This window comes from Armigeres subalbatus, chromosome 2 (assembly GCF_024139115.2).
Source record: "Armigeres subalbatus isolate Guangzhou_Male chromosome 2, GZ_Asu_2, whole genome shotgun sequence".
NCBI lineage: Eukaryota > Metazoa > Arthropoda > Insecta > Diptera > Culicidae > Armigeres > Armigeres subalbatus.
This window is the reverse complement of record NC_085140.1, coordinates 319127370-319148137: the sequence shown is the minus strand read 5'-3', so window position 1 is coordinate 319148137 and position 20768 is coordinate 319127370. Positions and strand designations below refer to the sequence as shown.

At 42.1% G+C, this 20768-nt stretch overlaps 2 protein-coding genes across 4 annotated transcripts in view; one reads left to right on the top strand and one right to left on the bottom strand.

Annotated features, from left to right (window-relative positions):
* The window catches only part of LOC134212657 (actin-binding protein WASF2), a 73794-nt gene extending 57437 nt beyond the window's left edge, over window positions 1-16357 (top strand). For 2 of the 3 annotated variants that reach the window (XR_009979318.1, XR_009979319.1), the window contains exon 5: window positions 2213-2424. Coding sequence is in view for 1 of the 3 variants with exons in the window: in XM_062690695.1 (XP_062546679.1) it covers window positions 2432-2812; window positions 13787-14857; window positions 15656-15899; window positions 15969-16150 (1878 nt within the window). In the remaining 2 variants the exon portion in view is untranslated. Of the gene's footprint in view, window positions 1-2212; window positions 2813-13786; window positions 14858-15655; window positions 15900-15968 lie in introns of those variants that run through there. The other variant, XM_062690695.1, reaches the window with a different exon arrangement.
* The window catches only part of LOC134212660 (uncharacterized), a 328376-nt gene that overhangs the window by 76693 nt on the left and 230915 nt on the right, over window positions 1-20768 (bottom strand). The window lies entirely within an intron of this gene.

Genomic DNA, 20768 nt, shown 5'->3' with positions numbered 1-20768 from the left:
AGCCGGTAGAATTCTGTCCTGCGCGCGTTCTCCCAGGTCCATCACCATACCGCCATCTTCGTCTGCCACATCGCCATTCAGGTGTTCTTCGTAGTGCTGCCGCCACCTTTGGATCACCTCACGCTCGTTCGTAAGAAGGTTCCCGTTTATGTCCTTACACATATCAGGCTGTGGCACGTGGCCCTTACGTGAACGGTTTAACTTCTCATAGAACTTTCGTGTGTTATTAGCGCGGTACAGTTGCTCCGTTTCTTCTCCGTTGCTTCTTCTTCTTTCTTTCTTTAATGCAGATGCCTGATTTTAATAAGTTCTTCCGCAGAAAGTCGATCAAAAATTAGAAGATGATTCTCAAAAGTTATTTCTGGCGGGTTTTTTAGGGTATTTTCGGTTAACTCCGATTTTTCGGTTAACTCCGACAGAAAACGAAGAAACTTCCTAAAGAAGTTTCTACAAGGACCCTATGATGATCTTTGTATAAAGCATTTTGATACAAACATATGTTGCAGTTTAAAATCATATTTGAAATCAGTAGTATGTATTGTAAAAAAGAACTTTAAGAAAAGACGTTCAAAAAATTGTTATACAAAAATTGACATTTAATTTAGAATTTAGATCTACATCGCACGAATATGGCGCAAAATGGATTTCATGTCGCGCGAAAATGGCGCGGATCTGATTTTAGTCGGCGTGGATTTGGCGCGGAAAATATTTCAGGATCTCCGTAACAACCCTGTAATGGAAAACTAATCTTGAATTGTATTGGTCACATTTGTTCAGAAATGTCTTGCCTTATGGGTGCGTTATGCACTGTTCTCCGCACTGTTTATTAATTCGTCATATTGATGCCCACTTAGCGTAGAATTTGATATCTTCCTAGTTTGGGTATAATAACGAAAATAGCTGAGTACGTCAATAGATAGATATCTATACCTATTTATGATACTAAGCATTTAGTATACAAGCTCATTAAAACAAATGTGAACAGAAATGAGTCATCACGTTATAAGGCGTCCCGTGGCCTATAAAATAGGTCATAGGGGAGAAGCAGAATCTATAACCATCAATGGCCGCGAATAAAAGGTGTTGCATGTGGATAATGGAAAAGGCATTTGCGTGCGTCCACGCTCGATGCAGGATCGTGGTTGTGGTGGCGGCGCTGAATGGCGAGTTTTACAGGAAGCGCATTGATTGACCGGTTGATCAGTTGAGCATGAAGAAGGTTGAGTCGCTTGGTGCGGTTTATTATACCGTGCGCTTGGTGTGCGGGGAAAACATTGGCCGCCAAGTTACGTGACTCAATGTATAATGGGAAGTGAGAAAAGTGGATACCGTTGTGGACGGTTTCATTTGGTTAATTGTAAGACAAAGAATGAAGGTTATTTCAATTTTCAAAGCCAACATAGTTTTATACACCGAACAAACACAAGATCTTTCAACAGTTTTTAATTCACATCTAGTCAGATCTAAGAATAATTATTGAACCCTTTATGAGAATACAAACTCAACAGCCGGTGACAGTGGGACACAAATCAGTACCACCTTTTCCACCTAATACGGCTGCAGTGATAACTCGTTAACCAACTCTAATGAGTACCCTTTATATGAACGTACCATGATATTAAAATCGCCTTAACGGGAAATTTCCAATCAACATAATAAGCCACTTCCTTTCCACTATCGAGATAAAAAACTGAATTCGTCAGTTAACTGGAAGGTAGGAGCTTACATTGTTGAACATTCCATCTCAGCAATATCTATTCTAACCTAATTTCAAAAATGTAATTCAATACATAGGCAAAAGTCCCAAAAATCAATGAAAAATGTTGATGCCAAAATTTATTGAAAACTAGTTCATAGTAAGCAGAACAATGTTATGACTATGTAGATGTTATCTGTACCTAAATAAATTCGACTTAGCAATTGTATGTGTTGCGAGGATTGCACTATTCCTATCAATTGCCTTCTTCGCATAAGTAGCTGAACCATAAACATAGAGTAAGCATGGTACAATTATGCATATATGGGCAATATAGTTTCTTATCATATTTCCATCAGCCTCGATCGCTATAACTAGCTAGCCCTATGAATTGTGTGCGACGGTGACATGCCCAATTATTTGCAAAAGCACTTAAATAACTATGTATGGATTCTGGTTTCCCATGGCAAAGTAATTAAATTTCCCTTTTCGTTTTCTTTTCGCTCAATTCCACAGGTTGCGAAAATGCGGCTTCCCCAACGGGTGAACTAGACACAGTGCGGACTAGTCGCATGCACTCGGTGTCTGTGCTCTTCTCACTCACCTGCACGGCCGCGTTGTCATCGTCGTCGTTGTCGTGATTGGAGCTAACAGCTTGACGTTGTGCCGGGGGCATCGGACAGAGAGAACGAGAGACACAGCAGCAGCCAGAGCGAAAGCCACCCCCTAGACAGAATGCCTCTACCGAAACGGCTGGTCCAACCGGTGTACGTCGCACGGTCGGTGTACGTGCGAGAAGAACTTCCGGCCGAGCTTGAAACCGTAACCAACACCACCCTCACCAACATCGTGCGCCAGCTGTCGTCGCTGTCCAAACATGCCGAGGATCTGTTTGGCGAGCTAACGCGGGATGCCGGCAATCTAGCCGAGCGAGCTAATTCCCTGCAGGCACGGATCGATAGGCTAGCCATTAAGGTGACCCAATTAGATAGCACGGTGGAGGAGGTTTCACTGCAGGATATCCAGATGAAGAAAGCCTTCAAGAGTGCCACCGTGTTCGATCAGCAGATATTTTCCCGGTCGACGATGCCGACCGCAATGCTGGAAGTGTACCAGGTAAGTTTATTGAATTGGGACAAACGTTTCTAGAAGGCGATAACGGACTTATTTTTATCGCTATTTATGCCTTCTTAGTTTGGAATAAACTTGCTCACTGTCAAACCAATCACTCATATTCCAAACACTCGCGTTTGTAATCCCTTTTAAACTTAATTAACTCCATAAACCCTCTAATGCAACCCAACTTGTTATCAACTTGTTATTGATCGTCCTTTTGTCGTTTTCGACTTTTTGTCGTTTTTGACCTTTTTGTACCTTTCGACCTTCTGTCCCATTCGACATTTTGTCTTTTCGACCTTTTGTCATTTTGACCTTTTGTCATAGATTCTAAATTATGACGTCAACAGCTAGATTTTTATTTCTTTCTCGTATTTAGTAGCTATCGTTTTCTATTATATTTGCTGATCTGACTAAAAAAAAATCTTTCACTAGATGGACTACGAGCTTAGCCAAACGAGTGAAAAATGACTGTAGTGGCAAAAAAATGTAACTAATTCAATCTACACTCTATAGGTATCAAACTTTATTATTTTAAAAAATACCTCGATTTTTTTTTTCAAACTGGCATCTTGAACCGGCTCCAAAAATCCCTGAGAAAACTGGCGCCCTTGGCGGAGGCCAACCGCACGCTATGGCGCTGATCTTTTTTTATAGAGAGATGAAGGCAAATCTACAAACAGACACCTGAAATTATCACTCAGGGAGTGGGGTTGACGGAACGCCGACCGCAAACGTTTAGCATAGCTCTTCTTTCGACGTCGAAACGAAGACATACGAACAGTATGTGCTCTGCAGTTTCATCAACACCTGGGCAGTCAGGGTAGACGGGGATCTTCGCGTGCCCAAACCTGTGGAGGTACTGCCGGAAGCAGCCATGGCCTGATAGGATTTGTGTCAGATGGAAGTGAACTTCCCCATGGCGTGTCCCCACCCAGCTCAATATGTTAGATATCAGCCGGGGGCTCCACCTACCTTTAGAAGAATCTTGAAGACCACAATTTACTTTACAAGAGTGTTATAAAACCAGCATAAATCCAAAATGTTACTAGGGCGTAGCTCGAAACACTACTCGTCTTCCCGGATGACCAGCCCGACTGGCATCATGCTCGCAATCACGCAGGCTGCGTCGTGTGATATCGTGCGGTAGGCAGATATCACTGTGAGACACATCAAGTGGTACGTGCTCTTTCAGCTTCCACAGGTAACTAGTTACCCCCAGAGCTCTCGCCCAGCACGGGCCGCCGTACCTAAGAATAGATACGGCAACGCTTGCCAGTAGCCTACGTCTACTGGCACACACCTTGAACCTGTTGGACATCATCCTCGATAATGCCGCAACAAAAGTCGAAGCCCTCTTGCACGCATAGTCGACATGGCTGGCGAAGGTCAGCTTGTCGTTTATTACGACCCCAAGGAGCTTCAAACTCCGCTTTGATGCGATCCCGACTTCACTCAAGAAATCTCGGTAAAAAACATGTTTGCTGGGGCACGGCTGTGCGATTCTCGGTAAAAGTTCAACATTTTGCTGAGATCCCGGTAAAAAAAAAATAAGTGTGTACATAAGGTTCCATAATACCGTATTGAACCTTGCGGAACTCCTGCGGTAATAGGTACGCTTCTCTGACCTGCATCGGTCTCGTATAAAATTTGGGGTTGTATACAAGACACGACCGCTCGACATAAACTACGTAAAACCAAATATAGTACACTGAACCAACTATTCCGCTCTATATAGAAGAGAAGGAACCATCCCACGACAATACTACCCAGCTTTAGCAGCATCTCCCACTCTATGAGTGAGAGTAGGGACTCCACTGTCTAGCGGCTGGGCCACCCCATTAATACAACTCAGTTCAATAATAGATAATACCCTAAAAGTAGGCAATTACCAAGGATTGGAACGCGCTGTATAGGGGATGCATGATGCATGAAAGAACTAAAATTTTCAATAGTTTAGCGTTGATAATTAATAGTTTCAATACTACTGGCAAATTGGTGGAAAGTTTACGAATCGATTGATATATAAATCATTAAAATCCATTGAAAGACAAAGGACCTATTAATGTTACAAATCTTACATGATTTCGTGACGGTCTCCACTTTTGAAATTCTCATTTGACACCCTGTATCAGAGTCTTCCCCTTAGACGTAGTTTACGTCAATAGTACACGGTTCTAGAAATAGCTTTCCAAAATCCCTTACAAGCCCACCGGCAGGCTAAGCAGGTGTAACGAGAGCGCGATGGCATCCCAGCTTGCGCTGTTGAATGCGTTCTTCACATCAAATGTTACTAACGCACAGTATCGAATGCCTCGCCTTTTTTTGTTGGGTCGCTATCTCAGCGGCTTTTACCACCAAGTTAATAGCGTCCAACTTGGACTAACCCTTGCAAAAACCGAACTGATTGCTTGACAGGCCGTTCGTACCCTCAGAGTACGGGGTCAGCCTGTTGAGAATGATCCTCTCTAGCAACTTGTCCATAAGACAGATTGGTCTATGCGCCGATGGGTCACCCGGCGGCTTCCCGGCCTTCGGCAACAACACTCTTCGTTCGTCACTGGAGCCACCATTTCTTCTTCTTATTGGCATTACATCCCCACACTGGGACAGAGCCGCCTCGCAGCTTAGTGTTCATTAAGCACTTCCACAGTTATTAACTGCGAGGTTTCTAAGCCAGGCTACCATTTTTGCATTCGTATATCATGAGGCTAACACGATGATACTTTTATGCCCAGGGAAGTTGAGACAATTTCCAATCAAAAAATTTCCTAGACCGGTACTGGGAATCAAACCCAGCTACACTCATCATGGTCTTGCTTTGTAGCCGCGCGTCTTACCGCACGGCTAAGGAGGGCCTCGAGAGCCACCATTTCGGCCGCACCCATATTGCCTTGTGGCCAGGGACGTGTGACTCCGGAGGGGAAGAGTACCTCGATAATCCTCGTCAGCCTATCCGGGGACCATTCGGAGGGTGAAGAGGTCTTTGGTATTGGCTATCACTATCCTGAAGGTGTCGCCCCACGGATTCGCGTTGGGTCCTTCGCATAGGTTGTTGAAAAACGCTCTCTTACTGCTCTTGATGACGTTGTTAAAGGCCAGTTTCGCAGCTCAAAACACTCCACGGCGGTCCGTTCTTTCATCCTCGGTGCGGGCACGTTACATCCTTCGTCTAGCCTTGAGGCAGGTTGCTCGAAGGGCCGCAATCTTGGGATTCCATCAGTATACCGTGCGTCTGCCATTTCTCGGCAGGGCTTTCCTCGGCATGGTAGCATCGCACGCGCGTGATAGGACAGCTACCAACGCATCCCTACTTAGACCTTCAGTGTTAGCTTCCAGTCCCAGGGCCGCTATGAAAACTTCGCTGACAAAGTGATTGGTTCTCCACCCACGGACCTGACAGGGATTCCCGGATCTCGGATGTAGCACGCCATAGTTGATCTTGAAGAATTGCTAGATCACTATGGGTGTAACCCTCGTCCACCCTCCAGTCCAAGTCTGGTGCCAGACCGGGACTGACAAACGTTACGTCAATCCATGACTCGACCCCGTTCCTTCTGAACGTGTTAGCGGAGCCATCATTGACTAGCACTGCGTCGAGCTTCGCTAGCGCCTCTAGTAACGCTTGACCCCTTCGGTTGGTGAAGCGGCTGCCCCACTCCACTGCCCAAGCGTTAAAGTCTCCTGCTATGACGACCGGCTTACGACCCACTAGGACGGATGATAGCCTATCGATCATCTGGTTGAACTGTTCTAATGGTTACCTTGGTGGGGCATAGCAGCTGCAATAGAACACACCATTGATCTTGGCTATCGCGATACTCTCAGCAGAGGAGTGTACTACCTCTTGGATAGGGTACCGTCCCATCGTGTAAATATCCGCCATCCTAAACCCGTCCGCCACCCAATTGCCGTTATCGAGAGGGACGTTGTACGGGTCGAACAGAAGGATGACATTGGTCCTCGACTCCGAGACCGACTGCCACAGCAGCTGCTGGGAAGTTGCACAGTGGTTAAGATTCAGCTGTGTTGCTTGCACGGCCTATTCTTATTTTTCTCTCCGATGGGACACGAAGGTCCACCCATAACGTAGTTACAGGCTTGCTTTTTGCTGGCGCAGATGAAGCACATTGGTGTATTGGTCATCACCACGACACAGGTTGCTACGGTCTGTGCCCTTACTGTTGTAGGACTTCTTGTGTCACCTGTCCACTGAAGGCGGCTTAGGTTTGCTTACTGGACATACTGACCAGCCAATCTTCAACTTTCCTCGCTTCATTACCTTTTTGGCTTCCGCAACCGGTAACCTAAGGTAGGCTACCTGCGTACAAAAGGACTGCCTCTTAGGCGTACAGAGGTCTTCTCGACCTCTGTACCGCACTGGTCTCTGACGGCAGAGACGACGTCGTTCGCGTTCGTGACCTCGTCCAGTTGCTTGCACTGGAGAGTCACTTCCGCCCCCAACGACCTCACCTCGGCGTCGTCACCCAAGACCTCTTGGGCCAGCTTCCTGTAGTCGGTCCCACTAGCCTGTGCTCCGATTTAAGGACTTCAGCGTACTTTGCCTTATCAGTTTTCACCAACAAGGCCTCGCCTCTGTCCTTAGCTTAGGTGCTGATCATAGGTCATTATATATTACTGAATGCTTTCAACTGGTTGGACTAACCCTTTAAAAAGATGGCATAGCCCATTCATTCGCTCAAAGCCGCGCTGTCTGATGGACACGGATGTATGCATGAAATCACTGTATTTCAACATGGTGAAGATAGGAAGTTATATTTTATAATGCTTTTAAAACGTTTTCAAATGGGATATGCTGGAAACTTTTAAAATACGTAGGGTTAAAATTTTAGAAAATTACACGTTAGGCAGGGGTGGAAATACTTGCTTTACGAGTAAGAAAAGAGTGTAATTCGGCCTACTAGAAATGCCGCGCGAACCTATTGCCTGCATTTTTCTGGCGCTTGCTTTGTTCGTGAGTACGGGCAGAGCAAAGACAAAAAGCAGGGCAGTATTTTGTTCGGGAGTAAAAATCACTGTCGCGACTATTTGTGGTTACTTCGAAATTTGTGTTATCCCAATAAGAATAAACAATTGCGTTCATGCTTGAACATCAGCGAGAAACATGTTCTGAGGTTTTATGACTTTTTGCAAATTAACCCGAATGACTCGCGAAGCCTCGCGAGCATTTTTCGTGGTTCGTTTTGTTTTCTCTGCGAGTAGTATTTAGGTAGGCAAAAAAAAAATATTCGCGAGTATTTTGCCTTGCCTACTTCTCGTTTTGTGAGTAAGGTTCACAGATTTCCACCACTGACGTTAGGCTACTTTTCATCACATGTTTTTAATAAAAATAATTAAACTTCATTGTTGCTAATCTAAAAGTAAATGAAATTTCTAACTATTTCCAGATAAAATGCGTTTTAACTAGTTAATAAGCATTTTAAAGTTGACGTCATATATGCCTTGCCTGGTGAAATAAAAAAGCATCACCACATTTTGTTTTTGGCACGCAATTGAAAGCAACTTCCGTTTTCATTGCTGTAGTGATAGCAAAGCCGGAAAATCCTCGTTGTTATGTCACTATATTGCAGCCAGGAAATGGAAATTAAATCCGGAAATTTATATAACCTGAACTGGCCTCCATGGCCATTTTTGGTAGACAGATTTTGCAAAAACACTACCGTTAGGGCCGTGTCCACGGTTCCGGAACGCCAGCATGGGTCCACATCAATATTTCAGAGAACCCCATTAGGCGTCGCATTAATTAGCACTACTTCGATTAGAAATGGTCGATAAAACAACTAGAGTAGATTTTTGCATATGTGGGTATTCCACAACCGATACCGGATCACTGATATACGACCCCGGTGAATCTATCTCAATACTTAAGAGAATACTTCAAAAAACAGTTCTACAAATATTCTGGAACGCGTGGAATAAAACTTCTTTGCCGGTTCCTCATCGTCAAATACCGGCGATCGTAACCGGTAGTGATAATATAGTTTCAAAACAATTTCTTTATAGTTCCAAGGTAGTTTTCTTGGTAGACTATTATAGATAGTGGAATATATAGATGAGCGAAGATAAATCCTCTGTCTCCAAACGAACTGTCAAACGTGTCTCCAAACGAGCATGACGTCACGATTTCAATGGAAACGTTAAGGGCTGTGACGTCATATGCGCGTGTGCACGGGCAAAAAAATCGACTCAGCCATGCTTTCGCTCATCTATAGATTCTACTATCTATAGTAGACTATATCAAAAGTATCAAATGTGTCTCACGATGAGGTTCTCGTATTTGATTAGGACCAGTGGTGCGAATTCTCAATCTCAGTGACTGAAATTTGTTGGATATTGATACCATTCCCTCTTCACACTCACTTCCTAGCAGTGAAAACTGAAAATGGTTAGCAGTAACAATCAAAGATAAAGTAAACAAAAGACCTCTCTTCTCATTGCACACGCAGCCCGCGCTGACAGTCTATTCAGTTCACTCGCTGCTGTGTGAATGCGACGGCCCTATATAAATGCATGGGTGAATACTATCACTTGAAAGACAGGAAATTTGTGCCGAATGATCATCAGCTTCAGCCCGCTGTTGGCAAACCTAGCTACTCCTGCTTTGTCGTTCGTGAGTTCTGACTGAAACGCACCGTCATAGGCAAAGAGGAGCAGAGAAAAATACAAAACAAAAGAATCACACTCAGCAGGCATTGTTGATAAATTGCACCACTGATTGGGACCTTTGTTTCTTTCGTTTTAATCGACCATATTTCATCGAGATAGTATCGTTTGGAGCCAGAGTCCGTTGTTCTGGAACCAATGTTCGAAAGCTCTCATGTGCGGGGTATTTTACACGGATTTGTCGCGGATTTACCCTTCCAGTCCCGAAAATCGGATTTTGAATTTACTTATAAGGTGACCATCTTGGATTGGACCCCTACACATTTTGGACCCTCCTATCGACATTTTCTTGATTCCTGAACTAAAAACAATGTCGCTGCTACTTACCCCATTGGCTTAAGGAAAACAATATTGTTGAGTTTCTGTTTAACTGGTTTCCCATGCGAAAATGTCGATATTTTGATAACATTGCTAGGAAATTATTTTGTTCAAGAAGGCGAGCGTTACAATGCGTTACGCTTAAAAGTATACATCACTAAAAATCTCAGAACGCACAAAATAAGTTTTTGTCGAAATTATGAATTTAATGATGCATACCAATCGAAGGATAAGACTTTGCTTCGGCTCAATTGACCAGGGTAAATTATAAATTCTTCTTTGAAGAGACTAAATTGGGGGTGTCCAAAATGTGTACATTTGGGGGTCCAAAATATGTTGCACTGTCCAAAACGAAGAATATTTTCATTTCAGAAAGTTAAAATTCTCAGCGATTTATCAAGACTTTAAGCCAATTTCAAACTTGTATTTCATAAATGAGACTTCCATCTATAAAATTGTGTTATTTGCGCCCATATCAAACGTCCCATTTGATACATATAATATATATCGGTAAGCACTTCCTCTAGGGGTCCAAAATGGAACCCTATTTTAAGAGCTCATGTATGTAATTGAGTTGCTTGTTAGCAACTTCCCATATTACGGTGAGTAGCATTCACAATGAAAACGTTTTCGCTGTTCTTATAGTACTAACAAAATAGCGTTATAGCGCTATAAATGAACTAACGAAGCTTTTAGACAACTTCTGTATCTTTGAAGATTACACAACGTTTAAGTAAACCTTATGCTGCTTCTTTTAATAGCTTATCAGTATGGAACGTCAAAACCGCAATGTTTACATTTGATTTTTTGCCGGAGCTGTGTATTAGCTATTGATTTCTGTAATGCAGCTATAAAGGTATTCACCAGCTCTTATAGCAACTGACAAGGCGCTGTCATTAATGCTAGCAGATAGTGTAAGAAAACAAGCCATTTAGAAGCGATATTGCTGTTGACGGCTACTGTTAAACGATTAGCAGCAGAGTAGCATCTATACAGATCGAGAAAATGTTGCCTAAAAACAATTTCAGTGATTGAGGATGCATAAAAGTTAGCCCACAGAACATGCTGACAGATGTTTGAATAATGGTTGAAATAATGCTGAAAGCATAATTTTTAAGCTTATGTGCTGAAAGTAGCATGTAGGCCTCTTTCTAACGTTTATACAGCATGAATCTGAAAATAGCGTTAGTAAAACAACCTATTGGGTATGCGAAGAAGCACATCCATAATTTTCTATGTTATTTACATATGTCAAACCGACGGTGATGACAGAGCAGCGGCCATTGAATCAGGAGATCAGGAGTTCGAATCTAGGTAGCAACAAAATTGATATTTGAGTTTTCACAAAAAAAAAACAATAAATAAACTCCGAAATTTACTCTCCTCTCAAATATTATTTAATCAAATTAAATTCAGTGGCTGTATAAAACTTATTTAGCAGATTCAAAAAATCTGAATAAGCGCCATTGAAGCGAATTATATTACTAAATGGTTTGGTAAAGATTGAGAAAAAATTGTGTAACATGCAGTAAAGTAGTTGTGCAGGCAGGTCAAAAACAGCTGGAATATAGATTCGCCAGATTCACTCAGCGAACTGGACTATCAAAATTCATAACTGGCGCCTTATGAATCTTCGACTGGTTATTCCACCAACAGTGCTTTTAATACGCAGTTACCTTCCCGAGTAATCAAGCGTCGATGGGCGTGGGGTCTACATACCGGCCTCCCGACCCTGACGTCCATGGTTCGAACCCAGTCTGCCGCACTTCACTTTTTTTTCAAATGAAAATCATCATTCATAAGGCAACATATTGAAATTCATACCGATTCCTTGTGGCAAATTTTCATAAGGTGTTTGATTGAAAACCATACGTCCATTTTCCTCAGTGTTTGCTGGTAAAAGCATTGAATAGAAGTTCTTGACAGTGGTGCGAATTCTCAATCTCAGTGACTGAAATTTGTTGGATATTGATACCATTGTCTCTTCACACTCACTTCCTAACAGTGAAAACTGAAAACGGTTAGCAGCAACAATCAAAGATAGAGTAAACAAAATACCTCTCTTCTCATTGCATACGCAGCCCGCAGTGACAGTCCATTCAGTTCACTCGCTGCTGCGTGAATGCGACGGCCCTATATAAATGCATGGGTGAATACTATCACTTGAAAGACAATGACAGGAAATTTGTGCCGAATGATCATCAGCTTCAGCCCGCTGTTGGCAAACCGAGTTAGCTAAGCTACTCCTGCTTTGTCTTTCTGACTGAAAGGCACCGTCATAGGCAAAGAGGAGCAGAGAAAAATACAAAACAAAAGAATCACACTCAGCAGGCATTGTTGATAAATTGCACCACTGGTTCTTGATCATATGTATAGCACACATATTCAGCTTGAAGCCGTATAGACGAGTTGAAATAACATTTACATTGACATTAAATGTTAGTTGGGAATTAAATTTTTATGTTGGCTTGACATAATAGGCAATCTATTAAGGGCACTTAGCACCAAGTCCACATGATGGTAGTGGGTATGGCTTCCTTACTCATACAGCCAAAGATTGCACTAAGTTCACTAAATTATTTTTTTTTTATTAAAAAACAGTGTTATTATGCTTACCTGCAATTTACAATACCCATGCCCCTCAACAAAAAGATAAGCATAGTTTACTTATTACATGATTCTTTGAGTATTTTGAGTCCTAAATCCTAGTCCACCATCTACAATTCAACGAGTTGTTTACGCTTTGGTAACATATAATTTTTTATCGTTTTTCCACTATTTGCACTATGGATAACAACTATTCAGTTATCAACTGACATTTGAAAACTAATAACGAACGCGTACTAGTGGGAATAAAGTAAGAAATATTTAAATCTTGGCAGATTTGTGCCAAAAACGCGTCTACAGATGGAGATTTACCTTACGATTCGAACAATATGGTATTCGAATATCTTTTCAGTTATCGTATGGATTAGTCACTCAGGGGTCTCAAACACGTTCTGAAATATTGCACAACATTGCCTCCGCCCTAAGAAAATCGGTTCGGTCGGAATAAAGGCTGAACGTCTGTGAGCAAGTTGTATGACTGTTACACAGTCGTACAACTTGTCCGCATCTGATTCGACTTTACTCCGACTGAACCAATTTTCCTGGGGAGCGTGTGTGGGGCCCCTTAGACAGTCTGTTGAATTGACAGATCGGTCATCATATTACATTTCTGGATTGTCGAAATGTCGAATTGTGCTTTAATTGTTTTAGAAATGATCTTTGTTTACAAAAGCAGATAAGTCGTTTTACAAATTTGGTGTTGAATTATGACTAGGGGTACGACACCTTATCTTGCGCTGCATAGAGTTCTGAGAATAGATTCGAAGCAAACCCAGTGATATTAACACCTGCAATTAGCGAGAACGGAACTGATAGCTAATCGCTCATAAATACTTTCGCTTTTGTCAACTCTCCCCTTTTCATCGGTTTAGCGATAGAGAGGTTCTTTATTTGCCGACCACCTATTCGTCCAGTTTTGTAGGCATCTAATTCAAACTATTCGGGATTTCGTTCCTTGTTCCTAGAAATGAATGGTTTCTTGCACACGGCTTAAACAATCCATCTTCAAAGCGTTATAACATTTTTTTTTGTAGATGTGCCAGCAAAGTACATGCTTCAGTAAAGTTTTTCGGCATCCGTCAGATTATATATAGGAGCAAAAATGCAAAAAAAAAGTACGTTTTCTCATACTAATCTCCATAAAAATTTCAAACGCGATGCGGAAAGCAGACGGACGCAACCAATCAAGCCCATATTTTGCAGTTGATGGGAGTCCCAAAACGAATAAAAAAACCTTGATCTAACTTGATTGGATGAAGTTTGCGTTTTCCCATACAACTGCGCCCCACTCTACAGCCCTTTTATACCTGCCTTCTGCTTAAATATAATTCAATGTGCTAATTATTTTATTTCTATCCTCCACAGGCCTGCGATAAACCACCTCCACTTGATAAACTAAATTGCTATCGAGACGACGGAAAGGATGGCCTGAAATTCTACACCGACCCGAACTACTTCTTCGAACTATGGCGACAGGAGATGTTGAAGGACACAGAGCGGGTAATGCACGACCGGGGCAAAAAGGTTCACAAACCCCGAGGCCCCGATGGAGGAGAAGGTGGCCGACAGAAGAAGCGACCGCGGGCACCACACAACACTCGCGAGAAACAGCGCCAGCGGGCCATTGGTCACGGTGAAACCCTCATGCCAAACAATGTCATCTACCGGACGCCGAGTGCGATTGCACAAGCGAACGAGGAAGCCATCTACAACCAGACTATGGGTGGCAATATTATTTACGATCCGCGAAACGCCGGACCAGCGCGGCCAAATTCTATCGAACTGCGACGAAGTTACCAACCAGAGGGCGTAGACGGAGGGTACGCTCCACCTTCGCCTCACTACCAACAGCAACAGCTAGCCCAACAGAACAACTACCAGCAGCAACAGATGTACGACGAGTACTCTGGTCAGCAGATGTACGGAAACAACTCAAGCCAAATGTCGCAGGAAAGTCTCTACGCGCCCGGCACTCCTTCGCGATCGAAATCTCGACCATCGCAACCTCCCCCAGCACCGCCATCTACCGGAAGTGGAGGAGGCACCCCCAATGTTTCCAATGCCAATACTCCTACCCGAGGCCGAAGCATGTCCACGGGTAGGGACAATCTACCTCCTCCGCCACCAATTCCAGAGGGACTTCAGTCACCGCCCGGCATTCCCAACGGAGGTACGAACGTGGCAGCTAAGCTATTGAATCGCAACAACTCGAGAGCGGGCTCTCCCCAGTTAGGTGCCAATGGACAACCAATACAGCCACAGCAGCCTCCCCAGTTGGGTGGACCGCAACAGCATCCACCGGGCGCCATGGTAGACCAGAACCAGATTGCACTGGCCCAACTGAACCAGCAGATCAACAATCTGAACACCCTCAACTTGCAGCTGAATCAGCTGTCGATGAACGACTTGCCTCCACCGCCTCCAATTCCGGAACAGGTGAGTGTCTATTGGATGCATTATATTACTATCGCTTAATTTACCTAAATTGCCACATCTTAGGATAATGCAATTTACTATGCCACTAGCTCGGTTTGGCTTCGCTTACGGTAGAGGTTAAAGCTTTCAATCATGCTTATGTGAATTTTATGCTGAAGGGTAAGATGGTAAAATGTGTGCTTGTGGTAACCACCTAATTCGTGTTAAATTGTGAAATCATGTGCTGTAAGCACTTATGTACCTAAATTCGGAGGCACGGGAAATTACGGCTTTGACAGGACGGTTCATCTGTATAGTGAGGGGTGTCCTACGAAAGGCGGAAAGCACATAAAGTGAAATACGGAAGGCAGATTAAATTAAAGGCGGAACGATGCAAAAGACAGAAACACGAAAGGCTGAATTGCATTAGGCTGTTTTCATCTAGGCGAACGTTTTGACCCAAAAGATTAATTCTCCATCTTAACATAAAATCAATTTAAAAGTGACAGTTCGAAAATTAAAAAATCACCCGGTCATAAGAATGGCAATTCCAATAAGACATCGTTGAAAAATTATTCGATATCTGTTAAAAAGTAATCATGCTCTGCGAGCAGAGTTATTCGATAATTATTGAAATGTCACTTTTAATTAAAGTTTAATTCTCCAAATGAGACAGACCCTACGTAAATTTTTGTATGTTTATTTGAATTTTTTCGTAAACTTTGTTCTAAAAAAAACATGTCTAATACATAGCTTAGGTACTAATGTGTGATCACTCGTCATACGTGTCTAATAACCATTTTTATTTCCGCCTTCCAGCTATCCCCAAAACAGTCTCCGCCAAATGTGGCTCCTCCTCCGCCGCCGCCACCACCCCCACTACTAGATGGTCCACTGAGCCCTTCGAAACCTCCGATGGCCAATGGCGACGTCATGAGTGGCGGCGGCATGCCTAACGGCACCCTCATCATGGGCCAAATGCACCAGCTGAAGAAGATTCCACCCCAGGAGAAAATTGCCTACGAGGACCCCCGGTCCGATCTGATGAAGGCCATCCGAGACGGTGAGTGGTGCTTTCCTACAATGTTGGGAAGTGAAGTGAATCGTTCATGCATTGCTCTCCCTCTTTCAGGAATCAAACTGCGCAAGGTGGAACAGCGCAACGATGCCAAGGATAATGACAGGACCATCGAGCGGTTGCACGACGTGGCCTCGATTCTGGCGCGGCGCGTTGCCATTGAGCTGAGCGAGTCCTCGGACTCGGAGAGCGACGACGATAGCGAGGGTTGGATGGAGAACGAAACGTCCGCATGACAGCACGAGAACATGGCCGCGTCGACCGGGACGGCCGTCGCTGCTGGCGGTGGGAAGAAGAAGTAGATCTACGAAACGGGAAGTGATGAGTGAAGGTAAACTTCATAGATAGAGAGTGTGGTTCTTTGAGTTGGGTTCATCATGGTAAGCAAGATGTGTTTAGATGTAATAGGCAAGAATATGAAAATATGAAGGTAATTAGACAAATTGCGTAGTTGTTTGAGAAGGAGAAATTTCTGAAATCATTGGAAAACAACTCATTTTAAGTTGTCTAATTCACCTAACAAATTCCATAGGATAAACCGAAAATTACTTTTCTCGAACAGATGAAAAATTGAGACAGACTAATGGTGAACTTGATTGGACATTTGAAAAATATTGGATTCAGTGGTAGTACTTATTTGGAAAGTTTCGTGCATTTGAACAGAGAAGTTCTACGCCAGCATAACACTCCAGATTTCAATCATATAGCCAAAGTTTGAATCAATTGCCAACAAATCATTACTGAACGAGAATTTTAGAATGGGTTGTATGGGGGACTTGTAGCATTGCATTTTTCTACAACAGCTTTGTGTTTCTACAACAGTTTTTTTGTCCGTTGCTCAAATTCCATTAGTTTCGTAGTTGAAGCAATTGAAAAGAAGAAAAAACATCGCGTTGACAGTCCATCATGCAACACATTTTGAAATTCAGAGTCTGGAATGAGTTATTAGAGTCACACTCGGACTAAATGATTGATACCATCCCTGGTGGAGACTCCTACTGGAGTCCTACTTCGATGCATTAGTAGCTACAGCGTAGTAACACGCTATTTCCGTAAGTATCACAGAGCTTCATTTTTGACGGCTCTGCGCAAAATTTTCCATATTTGCACTATCTAATCTAATGCGTAACATTGCCCGGTCAGAGTTTCATCACTCAGCAGTGTAACTGACTTCTGGTTAGGTAAAATTAGTCTTCTCTAGTTTTTCGATGATTAATTTTTGACGGAATCGAAACAAAATGTAAGCAACATCAGCAACGGAAACGAGTGATATTGAATGCGAAATGTAATTTTATTGTAATTATTAAGTTATTTATTTACGAAAAAAAAACAAATGAGGAAAGTGATTATTTGGTTTCTAATTTTCAATATGGATGTTTATTTTGTACATTATTGCAATTCATACTTTAGGATAACGCAGTGCGTAACTGAGAGAACAATACGGGAGAGGATGTGAAAACCAGAAACAAAGAGGGAAAATCAAAAAAAGAAAACAGTTGATAATGTTTAGAAACCAATAGATATTAGCAAAACTGAGCATCCTTGGCGTACGATGTACTAAAATAGAAGTACGAATCATTCAGTAGAAATAAAAGACAAAAAACGTTAGTACTCAAATTAACAAACCATTCATAAATCATAAAACCCATCAATGTTCATCTAAACTTTTCGTATAAACTTTAAGCTGCATAAATAATGTCAAACCAGAACACCAGCAAAAAGAATAAACAGTTTACCAATTAATCAATAGCCCAGTTTAGCGGATACAACAAATTAGTAGCGATTAGGATGTCGGTAAAAGATTTTAAATGAACCGAACATAACTTTAGACAGGAAAAATGAGAAAAAAACGCTCGAATATAAAAAAAAGCCTGGTTTATTCGAAATGAAAAATGTTAAAGCTCAAATTTCGACGAATGGATACATTTGTCCGCAAAGAAATAAAAACAAGTACACTTTTCCTCTCTCTATACAGACACCATAAACCGGCACAATATTTTGTAGAAGTCATCTCTCTCTATATTTCATCCTTCTCATATCTGATGCTGATCTTGTGCAGAATTTAGGGAAAAAAACCGTTCCTATATTTCCAACTAATACTTTGAAGATATCGACCGTTTTCGTAACAAAATTACAGTCTTTGGATCGATTCCCTTTACGTGAAAGACAAAACCTTGTATCTACCTACTCGATTACTAAATTAAAACGTATTTTTTGTGCTTAATCAGTAGCAGCTTTGCCCTCGTATCACTTGCTCTAAAATTTATTGCTTCGAAAATTGTAACGTAAACAAAATTATGGCCCTAGGATAAACTGAAAAACGCATCAAATGCTTTTGTGTAAGAATAACGAATTATGGACAAGACTTTGGTATGCTAAAACTGAACATCTTTGGATGCAAAAAAAAGTGATTGCTTGACTGTCGTAAATATCCGCTTGGTTTACTGAATTAGATGACTGTTAATTTCTTGACATTGGCATTTATTATTGTTCAGCAATTTAGTTCCGTACAAGTGGGGCACATTGTTGGCTTAATAGAATGTTTCTAGAATTAAACTTAGTCTTTTTTTCAGCTTGCAAAATCCGGACAGCCGTGTGCCAGCAAAATGACGTTTCTTGGTTGATTCTCGGCAAATTATTTGCTGACCTTTTGTAACTTTGACAAAAATCCCAGCAAAAAACATGTAGACTGCGGCTCGACTGTGCGAATCTCGGTAAAAGTTTAACAAATTGCTGAAATTCCAGTAAAAAATTTGGTATGTACGAACGATGTTCATGATTACATTGTTCACATTGTATTTTAATTATTGTACAGAGAAAACTTTCTATGATTTTTGTTTCTTCGGACTAGGATTTCTATTTGAGTGTCATGCTGCTGATCACCTTATTCTTACCAAATGCTAGGAGTCCGTGAAACTTACTAAAGTTCGTATCGTAGTTGTAGATTCTTTTGCATTTTCTCAAGCAGGTGATTAATTCCATATCAATGCCTATTGTAAAGGATGGTCGTAGTTGACATTGACTGTATCGGCTTTTATATTAGATGCATTATGAGATCCACAATAGCACATTAAAAATTACGAATTGTTTCGTAAATTTTAGAAAATAAAACTATGTGCTGTACGGATAACTTACTGCATACTTTATGGGCTACAGCTCCTCGATGACCCTACGCCAAATGGAGTTTCCGCCTTCACTGGACTGGATCCTGGGCTAATCGCTTCCAGTTTTTTCAGTCTGAGAGTTACTCCATGGCGAAGTAACAGCGCATTCGTAATTTATCTCTTGCGAAAACAAAGGAAAGGGTCTTAAACCGAGAAAAGCATCTCGGATTCCGATGGTAATTGCTGCCATTAAAAGAAAGATTAATCTAAAAGATGAGCCAGCATAGGGCTGCAAATCTCTTTAATACGGATAAAAAAAATTTGGGGTTGTATACAAGACACGACCGATCGACGTAAACTACGTAAAACCAAATATGGTGCACTGAGCCAATCATTCCGCATAAATCTTTAAAATCCATTGAAAGATAAAGGATCTATCGATGTTACAAATCTTACATGTTTTCGTGACGGTCTCCAATTTTGAAATTTTCATTTTACACCCTGTATCCGAGTCTTCCCCTTAGACGTAGTTTACGTCAAAAGGAAGATTCGGGAAAATTCATTGCATTCAATAAAAAAGATGGCGATGGAACATAAGATCAATGACTTTATGGCACAGAACATCATAAAGGAAGACGGATAAAATTCACATGATAATACTAACTGCATCTGGGAGCTACGAGTCTAGCGATGTAAGAGAATCTTGAGCTTAATCAATCGTAATTTTGTTTACCAACGAGAGCATGTTCAACGGCGATCCCGTATCAAACTCCAGGCCCGATGGCATATTAGTTCTCTCTCGGTAAAAGACGTAACCGAAGAGCGTAAAAAACGTGTTTCTGACCAAGCATCCTGCTAGCGTTATGGTGTTCGGAATGGATGCGTCCGATGGCAAAAAAGGATCCGTTGTTCTGCCACAATCCAGCCCACATTTTAATCCGCTGATCATAATGGTCAGGGCCTGTTGTAAACGCCACCCGAGTAAAGCAAGTCTCAGACAAACATTGACTCGTACCTGGAGAGTAGTGGATCCATGCCTAGTAAGTGGAAGCTCGATTGAAGATTAACACAAGTTTAGAACTCTTAGAATCATCCCCTTTCAAATGAATGCTATCCATACTATCCTTCTCGACAACAATCCGACGGGAACAAAAAGGCGAGGTGCACAGCGAGCAAGGCGGTTCGATGAGGTGGAAGATGATTTGCGAACCCTCCGCAGACTGCGTGGTTGGCGAAGTGAAGTTACGGACTGAGCTGAATGGAGAAGACTTTTATGCACTGTACAGGCCAATCTGGCTTTAGTGATAAAATAAAAGTATTCTATCTCCGCTACAACTGTTCTTCATCGTAATCGACGAGGTCATGGTGGATGCGATTGTTGGTCGAGTACCTAATTGTCACTATGGAGCATCTGAACGATTTCAATTTCACTTATTGTGCAACGGGGCACTGATGAGCAGAGTAAGCTCAACGACCTAGCCGAGCGTTCCTCTGTCGCGGGTCTGACCATCAACGTCAGCAAGACCAAACCGTTGGTTGTTAACACGAACAACCCCTAACTTTACGGTAGCCGCGCAAGCCGCGTGGAAAAAGTCGAAATCTCTCTATATCTTGGAAGCCAATAAGGTTCGGACGACCAGAGCTTAAATCGTCATAGAAGCACGGATCAATAAAATTAGGGCTGCTTTTGCGAAATATTTGGAAATATAATAAAATTAGTCAATATTCAACTCAAATGTGAAATTTGCTT